Source organism: Papilio xuthus, unplaced genomic scaffold (assembly GCF_000836235.2).
Source record: "Papilio xuthus unplaced genomic scaffold, Pxut_1.1 DF826961.1, whole genome shotgun sequence".
NCBI classification, from domain to species: domain Eukaryota; kingdom Metazoa; phylum Arthropoda; class Insecta; order Lepidoptera; family Papilionidae; genus Papilio; species Papilio xuthus.
In genome coordinates this window covers 3,539,765-3,558,075 of record NW_013531688.1, presented here as the reverse complement: position 1 = coordinate 3,558,075, position 18,311 = coordinate 3,539,765, and the positions used below count along the sequence as shown (strand labels likewise).

At 32.5% G+C, this 18,311-nt stretch overlaps 1 protein-coding gene across 1 annotated transcript; it reads right to left on the bottom strand.

Moving 5' to 3' along the window:
* Window positions 1-40: 40 nt before the first annotated feature.
* Window positions 41-16,066, bottom strand: Zip89B (Zinc/iron regulated transporter-related protein 89B). The gene is made up of 5 exons (XM_013315565.1): window positions 15,676-16,066; window positions 2,444-2,703; window positions 2,068-2,240; window positions 1,602-1,936; window positions 41-1,283 (listed from the first exon to the last, which is right to left on the bottom strand). The coding sequence occupies exons 1-5, from the start codon at window positions 15,965-15,967 to the stop codon at window positions 1,186-1,188; spliced, it is 1,158 nt and encodes a 385-aa protein (XP_013171019.1). The 5' UTR covers window positions 15,968-16,066; the 3' UTR covers window positions 41-1,185.
* Between the last annotated feature and the right edge of the window lie 2,245 nt (window positions 16,067-18,311).

Below are 18,311 nucleotides of genomic sequence, written 5' to 3'. Positions count from 1 at the left end.
TAAATAAATAATAATTCACTAGGAAGAAAAACCAAACACATCTCATTCAAAAATTTCTTTTTATTAATACAAAATATGACTTCACTTCTAACGAATCTCATATGATAATGCAATTAACTTTGTACTTACACTTATTTATACATAGTATTTAAATAATTACTGTCGTTTACATATTGTTGGTCTTTTTTTTTCAAAAATACACATATCACAGACACGCGTTTTATAAATAGGGAAATAAAAAAATCATATCAAGCTAACACCTTGTTCACTGTCTCTCAACGTTAGAATATCGTTATTACAATTAAGAATATTATTCACAGCTTTTAAACGAAGTTTCTCAATGGGGATGTGAGAACAAAGCTTTTTACTAGTTACATTTATAATAGACATACATTTTCAGTTGTAGATTATTCACAACAAGTACATGCACTTACTAAATGAAGTGATCACATATTTTTATATCATCACAACGACCGCGGTCGGTGGGTTTTTTGATTTTTTTATGTAGCAACACCACAAAGTGAATAGCGTTTTTCCCGCGCAATTTTTGCATCGTTAAAAACTGTGTTCGTTAACTAATGTATTTAATTAGAAGCTAACTTTAGTACAGAAATGTTTAAGACTGTGTTATTGTGTTCCGTCATTGCTATTTTGCTGACTATATGTTCAGGCTGGAATAGGCAATACGAACGAAAAATTAATATAATCAACTATAAGGTACGATATTTAAAATGTTTTTCTCTGAGACAAAACAGTAATCGGACATTTCTAACGTTATTGCTAAACTTCTCAACATCTTTGTTCTTAAATAACTTATAATTCTAAAATATTACATGTGTCATTAGGTGCCTATGTATAGTAATTATGTACAAAATTAAGGGCAATTTACAAAATAAAAACATATAAAAACATTAAGTAATAGTAACTCATCACAATCCATGTATCACAAATGAGTTCACTTATATTTTCCCGCTTAATTTCCTGTACAATAACATGAGTCTTGTATGGATAGCGATGAAGTTTCGTTACATTATTTACTTACGATAAATTTTTTAATGTACAACTATGACGTCAGCCTCGAGTATCATGTTATTGTGCACGAGAATATTGAAACTGTATGGAACATGAATGTTAATTTCTAGGTAGATGTCAGTGACCATTTACAGACACTTCCGAGTGTTGGATTCAATGGTCGTGAGAATGTCCGTGGTCATGCGAGTGGCCGTGGTCATGGGAATGTCCATGGTCGTCGTCTCCGTGCGAGTGGCTGTGAGAATGACCCGCTGTAACAAAAAAAGTATGGTAAGTAAAATTCTTATCTGACTAGCTGTCGCCCGCGACTTCGTCCTCGTGGTATTAAAACAAAAGTATGTCTATGCGTATGTGTTCTTCGGGACTATGTTGTAGTAGATCTGTGCCAAATTTCAGCGAGATCCGTTGAACCGTTCACGGTATACCTTCAAACAAAAATCTATCCAAATTTTCGCGTTTATATTATTAGTAAGATAAACTAGGGCAATTTGGAGTGTGTTATTCGTTCAAACCTATCTTGTTTTGTTCTACATCTTAATAACAGAATATATTGTTATTTTAATACTTACTCAACAACTGTAATCCGAACATGAGTCCAAATCCTACGATAGCAGCGAAGTATTGGAGGATGCCGGTTCTATCGCTCTTCCATATTTCAAAGAAGATGACGTATAACAGAGTTCCTGACGCCAATCCCTGCAGGACGACGGAGTAGACACCCGCAGCAGTAGCGCCTTGACCTCCGACCAGAAGAAGCCCAATGCCAATACCCAATGGGGATACAATAGCGAATGTCGTGATATAGACCACGGAAAGCCATGTCTTTGTGCGTGTAGCGATTAATTCTACACCAATACAAAAGGCAATGACTAGCTTGTGGGCGGAAACCGCTCCTAACATGTACCTGTAAAATAATAATCACAAATTAATATTAAATAAAAAATTAAAGCGCCATCTGTTGTCGATATGGTAAATTAAAAAGTGTTTGTGCTAGTTGGCGATAGATGGCTGATCGAAATAATTCAAAGAACATACCAGACATGAGAAGTGGAAGACTCCAAACCGACAGCCAGGCCTTCAAACAACTCGTGAATGGAAAGAGCAAGCACAATGAGCAAACCGCGCAGTGCTGAGGTGACGTCGTCACCTTGCGTTATGGGCATGTGGCTGTGGTTGTGGGAGTGGCCATGGTGGTTGAGCTCTGGGTCCTGAAAACATTAAATTTTTATGTCAAAACTTATATAAATAAATCCTATATATGGGTTATTGCAAATCGCGACGGAAGTAGACCTTCGTCTGCTTTAAGATTCAAAGATTTGGTTGACATTTTTACCCGAGGGTCGTCGTAAAAATGTTTACACTCTTTACAGAAGAAAATATAGAAAAAAAAATAAGTAAGTAAGCATGTTACCTTTGACATCTTCATTGTGGGTGGGTCGGTGAGGTTAGCGATGGAATTGGTGATGCTCTTCTCGCCATTGGCATCAGAACTGCCGGCGCGGCTGCGTCTCACGCTGAGGTTCCGCACCAGCTGCGCTGACTGGCCGTTCTGTTTCTCGCGATGATGGATGTAGATGTGCACCAGTTCCTCCACCAGATACATGATGAAGAAGCCGCAGCACATCAACAGCGGAGGCAAAGAGAATTCGAATTCTCGAAGTCTGCCAATTCCTGTGAAATATTTATAGACAATTAATCATCAAGATTTTGTGAAAAATAATTCCCACTGAGATTTCAATTGGAAATATCCGATTGAACACAATAATCTCCCGAACTATCCTTGCTGGATTGGAAAAAATGTTTCCCATTCTTACCACAAAAAAGAATGTTGATTTAAGGGTTAATTAGTTACGAATATCTTTTTTATTTTAGTTGATTACGTCGATTTCTTAAACTGATAGAGCGATTGAAGAAAACATTTTCCATTTTGTTAGCCATATGATTTGTTTTAGCTATAAATATGAGGCATCAATTACTTATATTAGGTTTTCAGACCATCTGCTTCGTGATTTTAATAATATTAATATTCATTTAATTATAATATTCATTTACTGTGTCGTGACTTCTGTTAACATCATTTTCTATTCAAAGTTGCATTTAGATAATAGTTTGTGATGTCATCTTTATGGCTTATGATAAGTGTTGGTTTTGTTCCTACATTTATGGAATGATACTTTTAATTTTAATGTTTAGAAAAGGCCCAGTATATGAATGTCCCAATTTATACCCGGAAAGTAAGAAATTTCCTATAAGTATGGAATGACTGTGTGAAAGAGGATATGCGTAAGAAGGGGGTAGACTCGGATATGACGGCTGATAGAGATGTATGGAGGAGTAGTACATACTGTGCCGACCCTCGATAGGGATAAGGGCAGGTTGATGATGATGATGAAAGTAAGAAATTTCCCGTCTCTACCTTTTGGTACAAAACAATCATGTTATTACCATGACAATTCATTGAAAAGTTAATTTTCAGCAACTGTTTAAATAAATTATTTAATAAGCAAACGGAATTTGTCAGGTAATTGTGTAACTAACTAAGATTTATAATCGTTTTTCCGTCTGTGCAAACATAGCGCCGGTCTCTACAACCGCATGTATGTAGGTATTGTGTCATAACTAATTAATACATGTTCTCACGAAGGTTGCGTACAGATTACAAGAAGTGTAAACGGATATGCTTGACTTGAATTATCGATTTTAATCATCATCATCAGCTCACTATATGTCCCCACCGAGGGACTGTGAGCCTACCCTAAGTTAAGAGTGACTAGGCCATAGTCAACCACGCTGGCCAAGTGCAGGTTGGTTGACTTCACACATATCTTTGAATTTCTTCTCATATATGTGCTGGTTGCATCACGATGTTTTCCTTCGCCGTTAGAACGTCGGATATAAATCAGAAATCGAAAAACACATTGGTACATGGCGGGATTCGAACCCAGGACCTGCAGATTGCAAGTCATGTGCTTGACTCCTGAGCCGCCGACGCTCTATCGATTTTTATATTCAATGTATATACCAAACTAAAAATAAAGCTAGATAATGTAAAAAATCGATTACAAATCGATGCGTTCGCATGGTAGGATGCCCAAGAGGCTGGTGGCATTTCCCCGTTGAATGGCCAGGCTTAACCTTTGTTCGAAATGCGCGCCAACCCTTGGATTCCGTAAGGCGTCGATGAGATACTAAATTAGTTTAATTTTAATTAAACTTAAAATTTAATTCCCAAAACCAATAAGTTTTAATAATATCAAACTTTATCGTAGTGTCATTAATTTTAAAGCGGTCACTTTATCAACGAATTACTAATATGAATTAAATATAATATTTTCCTTATATAATTTTTAGAGGTTATAAAATTTATTATAAGCTACAAAATAGATTTATAAGTATAGGAATACAGCGAAATCCTATAACAGAGCTTTGTTTTAAATGAATAAAAACATGACCATTAATGCCATTTGTGGCTTAATTACTAATATGGTGTTGTTACTCGATGTTATTCAAAGGTTATAAAGACAGAAGCAGAATTCCAGTGACATAAAAACTGGCCAAGTGCGAGTCAGACTCGCGCCCCGAAGGTTCCGTACAAACCTGTATATATGTGTAAGTAAAAGTTTCTTTTCGAGGTACGGAACCCTAATTACCAATATCAACAGTTCATAGACAACTCACAACAGATGAAGAATAAAGGTTTGCGTTACCAATAAATAACTTAATGATTATATCATCTCGAATAATTTAACCTTGACATTTCTTTTTTACGTTGTTTGAGCGTGCGTGTGTGTTTTTGTTTTTTTTTTAACAATGCACTCGTGCGGCAAAAGCGTGGAACTACACTACGCCCTTACACATGAATTGTAATTCCGGCCATTGTTTTTATTTGGTTCAAGGATTTTTGACTATATTATGGTTAAAAAAATAAAACTAACAACTTGTTAAATACTTATGTACTTAATTACATTATCATTCAAATGAACTAAATTTGACATAGACTAAATTGGGACTTTTTAAATCTTTGTCTTTGGTTATGTGCCTTTGAAACACTAGTGCCAGACCGTATGCCCGTGGAAAGCCGCACGCAACTAAAGTTTGTGTGGCTAGCTGTTAAGTAAAAATAAGCACTTTAATTTCTCATTTAGATCAATGTGCCTCAAAATATATTCTTGAATAAAGGGATTGGACTAACTTAACATTCAAAGCACACGCCTGCAAAGATCTAGCTGAAATTTAGCGCAGAGTTTAATCCTGCTACGACAGAGTCGCGGGTGACAGCTGTAGGTTTAATATTTATCGAAAAGATAATACATACAAGCAATATTTGTTGTTATTGCGATGCAGTTCTTAAAATCGATTGCATGAGAGCATTGCTTAACATTAACTTGCGCCTGGCCTTGGGGCTTATTTACGCTTACTGACACACCACACAATATTTTATGTCTTTAGTTTCGTAATAATATTATCAAATAAATATAGTTCATCATTGTTCATAGATTTAATTATTTTATAACATCATTATTAACTATATCACAATGACAAAATATTTAAATATGCGTAACATGACATTGCGAAATTGCAATTTATAACTGCATTCTACCAGTACGTAAGTACAGCAAAAAAACGAATTTGTTCTCAATTAAATACCAAATGGTAATAAAGAGCACTGTTTTGCAGAAACATGTCAATGGAACAAAGATTTGTTGTTTGTTATTTTTGTATAATTTGATGAAAATAATGTTACATATTCAGCATGGATCAAGTGCGGAAGATTTAAGTGGGCGACGTGCCCTGGATCCTCGTATAGATAATGCTTTAAGATTCAGTTTGTGCATCGCCGCTACTTTGAATTGTAAATAACGTATTTCCCTAAGCTGCACGACTTATGTCAAGCCTTTCTTCTATTTCGGTTGTACCGTCGTTTTGGGCATTCCATTGGTTATTTCAGTTCGTTTTTTGTAAGTACTCTAAACTTTTAAAAAACTTTAACAGTTAAAGTTCGTTCGTAAGTTTCAATCTATTTGAGGTTGGCAGCATTATTCCACGGCCTCTGTAACCCATTATATATTTCTTATGAAGGTTTTTTTATTATCTCTTCTACGATCTATCCAAACTTTCTTTAGTTTTTCTCTATCGTTCTCCACGGTTTATTCACATCATTGTTTTAATATTTTATAAAGAATATTTGATAAAACCAAATTCTCGATTAGGGTCAGACGATACACTCAAAACAATACGAACGCGGAAGCGACATCTATAGTTACGTGAACCATGAGAATACTAAAATACTGACCTGAACAGTTGTCTGGTGACTAGTCGTTGCGCAAACATACGCAGCAGAATATTCTTATCACACCATCCAATCACAAAATACTGAACTTTTGGAAACCAATAAACATTGATATAATGCAGCATTATTTTGATTTATGTCATACATGTTACTGAATACAAATGTATTTGAGTCATTTGAGGCTCTGTGAATGATTAGATTCACATTAAATCCAATAGATGGAGTTGCTTAGCTTTAAAACATATGTTTTAATTTTATGATCCGTAATTTAATTTATAATGAATGCATCAAATGCAATTCTAATCCCTTTACTAATAAGAGAAATATTTTAGTTTAAATGAAGCATGAAATCACTATATTCCGAAGCCGTAACTAAATAGTCTATAACCAATAACTTGGTTAATACTACTGCTTTCATAAAATAGTTTTTCACATTCCTTTGAGTTTATTTCATTTTCTCACGAAGGAGTTTCTATGTATAAAAATGGTCTTGACGACGGACGGACGGACAACAAAGTGATCCTATAAGAGTTCCGTTTTTTTTCCTATGAGTTACGGAACCCTAAAAATGATCCATTGAATTGCGTCTTCAGTTTTTGAGTGTCGGATCAATACATTAATTTTAAAATAATTAAGTTAAAGGCTATATAATCTACAAGAAGTTGTCTTAGATATGTAAACGTTCTGATATCAAATCTAAAACGAGTTTTTGATGTTACCGGTCTGCCCATGATCGTCTGGGGAAACCCTTGCATTTGGGATTCCCCATGCATTATAAATCTATTAATACCAGTCACCAGATTTTCTCGGTTAAAATCTCATCATTATTTTGCTATCACCAAAATAATGATGGGGAAATTTATTTATAAATATATTTTATAGGTGATAATCAAATGGTTTAATACAAATTGTATCATTAAGCAAACCGTTTAAAATCGTATATAACATATATGTATCTTTATATATATAATTCTTCTGTGCGTGTGTATGTCACTGAACTTCTCTCAAACGACTGGACCGATTTTGATGAAATTTTTTGTGTGTGTTCAAGGGGATCTGGGAATGGTTTAGATTCATAATTTTGTCCGCTGGACAATGTTTTTTTAATTAATTTTTAATTTATTAGTAGTTGTTGATTTTGGAATGTTTTACATTGGATCCGACAAACAGCGCTACCATCGCAGTGTCAAATTTTAAATAATATTCGAATTAAAGACGTGTAGACAGGACAACGTCTGTCGGGTCCGCTAGTATTGATATAAATTAACAAGGATATTTTAGAATAAATATATATTTTTAGATATCTTAGTCTCTTTGTACAGATTTGATGTACACTAAGATACTATTTTAGTGACCGTTAAATAACTTCAGTTAATGAATTTAACTATGCGTAACACGTATAACATCCATTTACGTAATCCGGTATGTAGTACTCATGCGTTATTCATGTCGAGTTTTTTTTTAAATTCATTAAGACAAAGGACCTAGAATTTGATGCCTAAAATACATACCATGCGATATAAACAAATCATTAATTATTAATATGAGGATATAATACAATAGTTAACAAATATTTTAATGTTTACTAATGTGAATTAAGTTGCCATGACTCACGTAACATTCAAATGTTAAGAAGACATTTATTACCGTTGCTTTCTGAGACCAAAATCTTTGTATATATCGTCATCGCTGTCTGTCATCATTAAGTAAACAGAGATAACAATATGTTTTATAGGGCATTCACATATGAAACTTAAGGTTAGAGACGTAGTACTTCGGTAAGCAAGCGAAAGAACATAACTAATCCTTTTTCCCGAAATATTTCTTTCAAAGAGGTTAGAATTGTTAGCTGATTTATTGGTTTTTCGTCTTGAATTTTATTCCAGGTTTTGTATAATAAAATTGATTTCATGTTAATTTGTGAAGAAACTACAAGTTTTAATTCCTTGAAAACGCCTCCAATTTCATGTCGTACCCGTGGGACATGTTTCGTGTAATTTCTATGCTATCGTTAAATTTGCAGAAATAGGAAATCGTTAGTCACAAGGTCGACACAATTATTGATTTGAAAAAATTGTGCGTAACTAAATTAAATATCGTGAACAATTCGATGTCATGAAGGCTAGGTTTTTGTTTTAATTTCTATCTGGCTAGACAATAATTTCAATAGTGTCGTCATATTGCCAGCCTTGGCGATTTCACTGGAGAGAATAAAGTTTCTCTATGCCACTTGGCACGTCGAATTTTATTACTTTAACATAATATACAAGTACGAGTACTTATGTTCTGACAATAATCTGTAATTCAACCTCTACCTTTTTTGTTTCTTCCAAGCTACATACTAAGGTAACCGTGCCAGTAATTGGTCTTATGGTGACAGAAAAGAGAATTTTTTTTTTACCACTTTTCAAAAGTGGTGATTTTTATTTTATAAAAGTTAACAACATTAATCAGTTCATCAAGGAGTTTACCTTGCATTTTTTTAATGGGTCTTTTAATACTATATTAAACTCAATTTTTTGAAGAGTGATGTCTACTTGATCTTTATTAAATTTAAACTTAATTGTCTTAATGTACCGTTAATATTCTATAATACAATGTTTTTTTTATTTTAATCATTATTCTATGCAGATTTGTAATAACTATGCTACAAACAGTTGTTATTATATATAATTAAAAGCTAGTACTAACTGTTCGTGAGCTCGTTCGTGTGTTTTTTATACTTTAAGCATCAATCAAATAAACATTAAGGTTCTTTAAATATACAAGATGTTCTTGTTGACTAGATAATTATAATTTTATTAAGGTCTATGGAGCACGGACCGAACGAAAACTGAAACGAATTCAGGTCATTTTAATTGTTATTTACATTCATATTAATATACGTAAAAGAATTCCCTTGAATTCATTGTTTCATGTTTTAATTAACAATGAAAGTTAAAAGATAATAAATTTAAAATAACAGATGACATGTCTTATTGTTTAACATCTATTGATTGTAAAATATTAACTACACGTGTAACGATTGTCTAATTAATTGCAAAAATAACGATCTAATATCGCTAATTTACTATCAATACATTACAATCTTGATACGAAAATAAGTTAATTATTATAAAAATAATAACCTTATACAATTTATTTATAATCTATCACTTAGACAGTAGCTAAGAAGTAGTTTGTTACCAATGGGTTTTCTAGACCGACAAGGGTATCTGACCCGGTGGATATACGTCAAAGGCGAGAGTATGAGGCCCACGGCACTCTTACACTAGACCCTCGGTGGCAGGAAAATACAGTTGCCTAAATAACTTGAATTGTATTTTATTTAGTCTTAATCGATATTTTGAGGTATCATGAGATTAGGATGGCACTGTACTTAGTATAATCACTTAGGGGTGTATTTCTACAACTCTTTCATAATTCTGATAACTACACTTTTTTTTACAATGAGATATTTATTGCCTTTCATAGTATTGTTTGTTTATTGATATGTTTCCCTAAAGAAAGTCGAGTTCCGTTAAATGTCCCAATACAAATCGTGTGTCACGAATGCGAACTGCACGCGACTTGCTTACCAATTCTCTCATGAGTCACGTTAGCTTTGACGTCCACGTTTATTTCTAAACTTGTTAATTACTAACCAAACACCTGTGTATTGGTAATTGTGGTTAAAATAAATACAGAATCATTATAAAAAATACGAGAATCATTTTCGTGATGAGTAAAACTTTTAAATAAGAGCTTAGTTTTAGGAAATATTTTTTTTAACAAAAAATTATGAAATATTAAAAAGCTACATTTTACAAAGAAGCAATTGCTAGCATAACATTTTAATAATGCTTGTAAATTTTACAGAAGTTATCATGTCACTTATCAATTCGTATATGCTACGATAATTGTAGGTTATATTTAGCACGCGACACATAGAATTCATGAAATATAAACAAAATACGTTGCCAACTAGGCCACTGGAGTGAAAAGATTACAGTGTGTAATAATAGTGGATACGAGATAGATTTTTAGATAGATAGATTTTTATTCTGTGCCTGCATTTGTTAAGTTATATACGCAAGACACAAGTTACAAGGTCAATGGATTTGCAACTTTACCGGACCCTCTACGCTTGCCTAATCAAAAGGGACTTAGAGTCAGAAAAGGGAAATGTAAATGGCAAGTCCATTTAAGTTTAAGCGTGAGAGTGAACCATGCCAAATGAAAGTCCATGGTCTCTGCTTACCACTTTGTTGTTGTTTTTAGATTTAATTTGTCTATACGTCTCATAAATGCCACGTACCTTTGGGATAAAGACCGATATCCTGGTTTCGGTAGCTTATATAGAATATTTTAAAACTCTTAAAAACACGAGACGTTCTTGTTTACATTAAAAACCAGACAAACGACGTGTACAACACAAAAAGCATGCGCCATTCTGACATTTATACCTCAGCTATAAAGATACATAATTAAGATAATATCTCGCTGGACAATAAAACAATAAGTTAACATTAGATGAGTACTAAATATGATCTTAATAGTCTTGTCGGTTTGTGAAGACGATTGTGTAAACCACAGGATGATTTGTTTGTGGGTCAGTTAAACATTTGCATACTAACATTATTGAATAAGTTTGTCTTGTAACCTACTCTATGTTTTATCTCATAGTATTGTTATGAGAGTGTTATAATTGGAGGGAACATGTAATGAAGAATGTCTAAAAGTAAATACGTTTTAGTGTAGTCATTTTAGAGCTGGCTGTCTAGACTTAAGAAATTTAAAAATAGAACCGCGCGTCAGAAGAGAGTTTATTACGAATTTCTATTTTAAATGTCTGCCGTACACATTCATTCACTCCACGTTTCCAAACTTTAAAATATTAACTTTGTCAACGTTAATCATATCATGATACATAAAATTCGATATACAAGAAAACATTTAATGGCGTGTATTTCTTTCCGAAATTTTAATACGTAATTGGAACTTCTTCTGAAGCAGCTTCTTAATAAAGCAAATTTAAGCTTCGAATGCAACCCATATGACATATAAGGTAATAAAGAATACAAAATAATCACGAGGCAAGGATTAAACCTGATTATTGTCAGTTCTGCAGATGCAAGAGTATAAAAATGGGCTACGATACAAGATGGTGTACCACATTCCTGCATTGTATACAAATATTTTGATTAATTATACACAAAAGAGTCGAATTTTAAAAAGGTTTTGTAGAAAATAATATTAGTTCTTTTGGTTAAAAATAATGTGCAATTTAGCCTACAGCTACAGGTGATTAGTTATTTTTTAGTCCTATAATTGTTAAGGTCTACCATAACCAATGGTAAAAATATTTCAGTTATGAAAATTTCTTGTAATGATATTGGTTTTTTGCTATGTTTTACTTGCTTGTGTAATAAATGAAGAATGCTGAAGACATTGAGATGTAGCACACAATGGATTGTGTACATTTAAGGATTAGAAGCCATTTTTTTTATTTGTGGACTAACTAGTATGGTATGTGTTTGCAATTAGTTCTGGCAAAGTTTGTATGCTTATTTGGAAAATATTTTAACTCTCTCTCTAAATAGCATTGTTTGTATAAAATAATATAAATATAATACTTAATCTTTGCGTCCACACAAGATTAATTTTATGGCGATATTGTGCATTAGAATTTTTATAATAATTTTTAAACCATCATTTAAGGTTGCGTAATGACTGCACTAAGTTATAGTACTTATTTTTTTTTATACACTACTGGTATTTAATTATATCTTTTCCTTTTTTTGTCTTAAGAAAGTTACCGAACCCAACTCGTTATAAAATACTCAATATTCGACAATTACGTGTCAAAGAAACCACCGCCGCCGACAAGTTTCGCGATTTTTTTATTTTTTTTTTACAACAAAAATCCAGTCTCACATCCGCGCGCGAAGTGGACCATAACTAGGGATGTCACCTCTTTGGGCTCGACACGCATTATTTAGGTTTGCATGGTGCATGTTTAAGCTACGGTTCACATCGATTCTTTGATTTATTTTGGGCGGTTTGAAACAAGTTAATAGATTTATAATTTGTCGACCTCTAAATATCATGATATGACATAGTGTTTTTCTTCCTCCGCCAAAGCAAAAGAGTTTGTTGTGGATGGTCCTTGTTTTGTTTTTTGCCGAATACTGGTGTTCTGATCTCATTAATTGAAAGTTGCCAGCCCTAACCATAACAAGATATGTTGCCATGTTTATGAGAGAAATAACTTGAAATTTTATTATAATAAGGCGTATTGAAGCTTGCCTTTCCAATAGAGTCCATACGTTATTGAGACGTTGTAAATATTATTTTTCTTTTCTTTATTATATGAACAATATAAGGCCATATATAATTACAAAATAAAATTAAAGAAATAATTTTATCAATTTCATTGTGTACATTTAATCTTTTGAACAATGAATATTATTTCCCCGATTAATAATCAACCACTTAAATGCAATAACTTTCTTGATTAAGAAATAAGGATCAAATGATAAGATTAAACGGCACTTGTGAAATTACTTCTTGAACATATTACAAGAGCCTTATTTTCATTTATTTTTACATACATATTAACTAACGATAGAAGTAAAAAGTTTAGTATCAGAGGCTTTTTAATGCCGAGGAAACATTTTCCTGTTCTCCTGACAATTCTTCGACAGTCGTTGTCATATCGAAAAAATAAAGATCGTTATTTATTCCAAACCTTTCTATACAAATAATACTACCCAGGGATCGCAATTAGATTAAAAAATGGTATAGTATTATTTTTTCTATACGGAAACCTTACATCGAACTGTAGAAAGCTTCAAAGAAGAAGAGACTATTCCTTTTTATATAATTCAAGAAAGTGTCCAATCGCATATGAGCAAATTACAATTTTGAATCAATGCTCAAAAACAGCTGAACGAATTCTATTAACAACCAATATAATGAACATTTTACGGCGTAATATCGGAACAGTGTAAATATTGTACGACAATCACTTATCACTGCAATGGGTGACACAATTAAATTCGATTAAACGGTAGTGTAATACAAAAACTACGTACCATTTAAGAGTTTAATGGGAATATTGAATTTTGTAACACAAAATAATTTAACTCACACTCTGAAAGTTGTTTACGGTTACATGTTTTACGCATAATATAGGTATTTTCATATTAAAACTACACGTTGCCGCGCTGTCTTTATGCGTAATTTCTCAAATTACGTCGCTTTACGCGTTTATGTTTCGATGTGGTTTATTGAAAAAGCGCATCTATGTATTTCTAATTTTTGTATGAGAGAACACAACAGTACTAATGTTATGTCGTATAATATTTAAATAGTTTGTAATGACAATAGTTCTGATTTATTACCTAACCGATCTTAAAAATCAATACTAACTTGCTTAGTATTTAGCGCACGATTGATTCTGTTTGTGTGATTTCCTTTATTGAATTGGTAATAAGCTACTACTAGCATTTGTTTCTTTCGTCCGGTCAGGTCTGACCATTTGTCGAATGATCGAAAAAGAAATCTCGATTACGAGTAACTAATGTTTATTGATTTTAAATTTTACATCACGAATCCATAACCTTTAATTTGTCATCAATATTTGCGAAATTAAAAAAATAGCCTATGCGTTTTTTTTTCCAGATAGTGTCTAACATTTATACCAAATTTCATTCAGATTTATGCATCTATTAAGAAAACTTCTCACAGACTTCCATCCATCCATACATTCGTATTTATAAAATTAGCAAGAAGATTGTACAATATTAGACATCACATCGCGATATTTTAAAATGTTGTGACCAAAAGATTATATTTTAATTTACCGCATTATTATTATTGAGGTTAATTGCGTGATATAATAATATTGAAGGTTATATTTCCGATTTATGTAAATCAAGAAGCAACTTATGATATAACTGTATAACTTGGTAACTAAATAAAAATAATGCCTTCACACGGGCAACACTCGTTGTCTTGTTTATTTCTATTTGATGCTATTAACCGTTAAGTACATTAGCCTTGATAGAATTTTAAATATTTATAAGTAAGATCTGCAAGTTAGTTTTGATTCTAGAAAAAAAAACTAGTTCGAATTGAAAATTTTTGAAATTCGAATTCTCAAAATTTTTGACATATTACTCGCGAAACACTAATCAAAAACGGCTATAAAGGTGAGAAAAGTCATTTTGTTTAATTTTAAATTTAAAATGATATATTTTTAACAAGATGCTCGATGTTGTTTCGGCAAATGTTTTATTAATCTGAAGACATTAGAATGATGACCGATCGATCGATGCGGCCAATGGCACACATACCCAGAGTCAGCTTGCGCAACCGACAATCTATTAGATAATGCCCTCGAACGGACCGTTAGTACATTACGAGTAGACCCAAAACTATTGAACTTATGACGTCATTTGTTACGTCGATTACAAATGCATTACCATGGGTTTACACTACAGAAACATACCATTTCATTGTTTATTTGATAGGAAATTAAAATACGTATGTTTTCGAACATATTTTTCGTCTTAAAAAAAAATTAAAAAGATACAATCCAATCGTAAAGACATAACTCCGCGCATAGTTTCCTATTTTTTTTCTTCATATCAAATTTTAGGATATACATAAGGAAAAAATACAACTAATAATATAATCACTGTTTACTATATCAGTGTCATATTCTTTAAATGTTGACACCAACAATGTATATGTTTAACTTATGTTGTAAAACTTTGTAAATAATTATCTGTTGCAAAAACTGCGATGCATAGTTTTGCACGTTTTAGTAATTAGCCGAACTATTAACTCGAAATAGTTTCTGCCAATGTGATATTTAGGCAGCTGTTATGTACCTATATCAACTAGATACCGAAATCTAACATATGACCAAAGACTAAAGCAAATTAAACCGCATTTATCATTTCACCGTCAAATCATAGTAATTTTAAATAATTCTTATAATTGATTACAACTTTATTAACATTATACATATATTCAAATATATCACGACCTCGACGACCGAGTGTCTAGTTACAATATAATTAACATAAACTAGTATACAGCGATGTAACATAATATTAAAGAACATAACACCGGGTAACATAGTGTGAAGTATTCAATTTCTGTATCAAAATATAGAGTATATAATTTCCGATTACTGATAACAATTAAAAACCTATTAATCACATAAATACTGATCTATGACAATATCACTTCAATGTTATTAGTATTTACTAAAATAACCGGTTAACTATCAAGGTCGAAAGACAAGATATTAATGTAATTAATGAATTAAATGATCGAAAGAAAATAAAATGAATACTCACTCTGTAAGTACTCGACGTTCTCTTGAACTTCAGGCAAAAGATGCATGAATGTGGTAGACAGGAGCACACCACCTCCGAACGACAGTAAAGACATCACCACGCGATTCTTGGATTTCAAATTCTGCGCCTCATCAGTGGATATCCAACGGAATCTTTTCGCCAGGAACAGAGGCATAATACCACATATCATAGAAGCACAGAAGAGAACCGCCATGGAAACTCCCTTGGCGAGCACAACACCTTCCGTATCGTCTCCATGACCATGGCCATGACTGGGAACTAGTTCTTCCATGTTGTGTTAGTAAGAGGAGAGTGGTGAGAATGAGAAGTAGAGGGGGCTCGGGCCCTTTTATACGTTTGTTCGGTATCTATGCGCGTGCGCGTGCGCCGTGTCAGAGCGACGCGCCGATACTATGCTCGCTCGGCGACGCCAGTTCATTCCACTCCTGTAAAGCCTTCGCGGCGCATACAATCGCCTCGAAGCCTTCGAATTCGCACGCTCTGCTCTTGTCTAATTCAAGATCAGAAATTTTATTGTGATTGGTTGACAATGTAAATATTTGTAACTAGAAAGTCGTTATTATAGTTTCATGTTTGGATATTTCGTTTTAAATTCAACATAAGGAAGTAGGAAAACGAATTATTTTATTAAATTAGGAAATACAATTTGTTAATTTTGGTGATATGGGAGTCTACAGGTTGAGGCGAATTATTTTGGCAACATGCGAAAGCGTGTGTCGGTCAGTTATTTTGCTTCGATAATTTATTGCCAATGGAGAGTCATAGGTGAAATATAAAAGTTCCGCGTTTGATAAAATTGTATTATAACATAAATTAGTATATCAACGGATCCGGATCTTGGAATATGTCTATATCTCATAAAGGTATATTATCTTATAAGGATATGCACACGGAATAAACAAAACAAGTTTCCAAGGTCTATTCAAAATGGGATGTAACATTTGCCTTACTTCTATGTTTATATTGTCGTTTTTAATTTTTGATATCTCTTTATCGTTAATTACATATTATTTCAATGTTAAAGACTCCCTAAAATGCCTACATTAAGTTTTGTTTTTTTTTTATTTTTATCAAAATTAAATAGATTTATCGGATACTTGATATATCATAGATACGAAAGATGTTTTTTGATATGAAATATTGGATTAATTTACAAAAATTTCCTTGAAGCCACCCGTTTATTTATATTGGTCTTACAACATTAGAGTTCATAAATAAATATGAAAAATCTAAATAATGGTTAAGTTATTGTCTAGTTACAAAAATATGAACATACTGTGTGAGTGTTTATATAATAGCGCATTTGCAAGCTAATTTATTACATTAATCTGAAAAGTTACTTAGATCAATAACTTAAAAATCATATCTAGTGATTTTAAAAACGAAGTGATAAATCTATTATTTGTACGTGGCAGCAAATTTTAGTTAATTTGTTAATTAAAATTTGATGCCAAGTAAACGAAGCTGCCAAAATTTGGGAATGTGCTAGAGATGGACAGTGGGATAATACCCAACAGGAATATCCCAAATAGGAAAAAACCGGGCATGCATATGGGAAAATAACCCAATACGAGTAGTTTAATTAGTTCATAATTATCATAATCTCAAAAAAATTAATCATCATTTGTTTTTTTATTTTTAGAATAAATGTAGGAAAAATAGGTACTTTGCGCCAGCGCATATATGGCCTAGTTGCCTGTTTTTCGAAACGTCAAAATTGCCTGATTTAGGAACTAAAATAAAACCAGCAGTTTATTATAAGAAAAAGACGTCTTCTTGTTTTAGCATAAGATTTTATCTGCGCATTGTGATGGAATGTTAATCAATTGCATAAGGATCGTCTAATGAAACTTTTGTGTGTTAGGCTATTGAAACATTCGGTGGTTGCTGAAGTACAGGGAACAGTTACAATGCGTACTAGATGTTATCCTTATATATATCCTATATAATTTGAATATATATGTCCCAATATTATAAAACCCGAATATTGTCCCATTCGGTAATTTAACCCGGATTTTTTTCCCAATTTTTTTCCCACATTGGGGGTTTTCCGGGTAAAATCCCAATTATGTGTCAGGGTTGCTGGTGATGAGAATACTGATATAATAGTTTTTACGTAATTTATAAAAATTGTTTTCAAATAATTGTGTTAAGGTGTTAAGATCTTTCCATTGCAAGTGACATCCACTTTTACGTAAAGTGTGCGTTATTAACGTTACATTTTTACCATGTTTCGTGTGTGAAACACCTTACCTTTATCTTTAACACCTTAATCAGAACCATTCGAGTCCTTGCATATATTCTTTAAATTAAAAAGTAAAATAAAAAAGAACACTCGTTTAAATGTAAGCAAGGTTAGTAGATACATATTAAATTACTATGCATTTTAACACAAAGATTCAAGTATGTGGTATTTATTTTTATTTAATTGACATTAAAATTATTAGGTACTAGGAGTTACTGGCGACTTCGTCCACCCGTAATTAAAAGAAAACTTGAAAAAGTAAAAAAAATAATGGAACCCGGGGATAGTGTAGCATCCTAGAAGTAAAAGATTTTTTCAAGTCGGTTGTTCAGTTTTGTAACCTATTATTGCAAACAAACAAACAAACAAA

Coding starts and splice junctions, on each gene's coding strand:
- Zip89B (XM_013315565.1), bottom strand. CDS start 15,967: ATGGAAGAACTAGTTCCCAGTCATGGCCATGGTCATGGAGACGATACG. Junction 1,937..2,067: donor TCTTCCACTTCTCATGTCTG/GTATGTTCTTTG, acceptor ATTATTTTACAG/GTACATGTTAGGAGCGGTTT. Junction 1,284..1,601: donor GTTCGGATTACAGTTGTTGA/GTAAGTATTAAA, acceptor TTTTTGTTACAG/CGGGTCATTCTCACAGCCAC.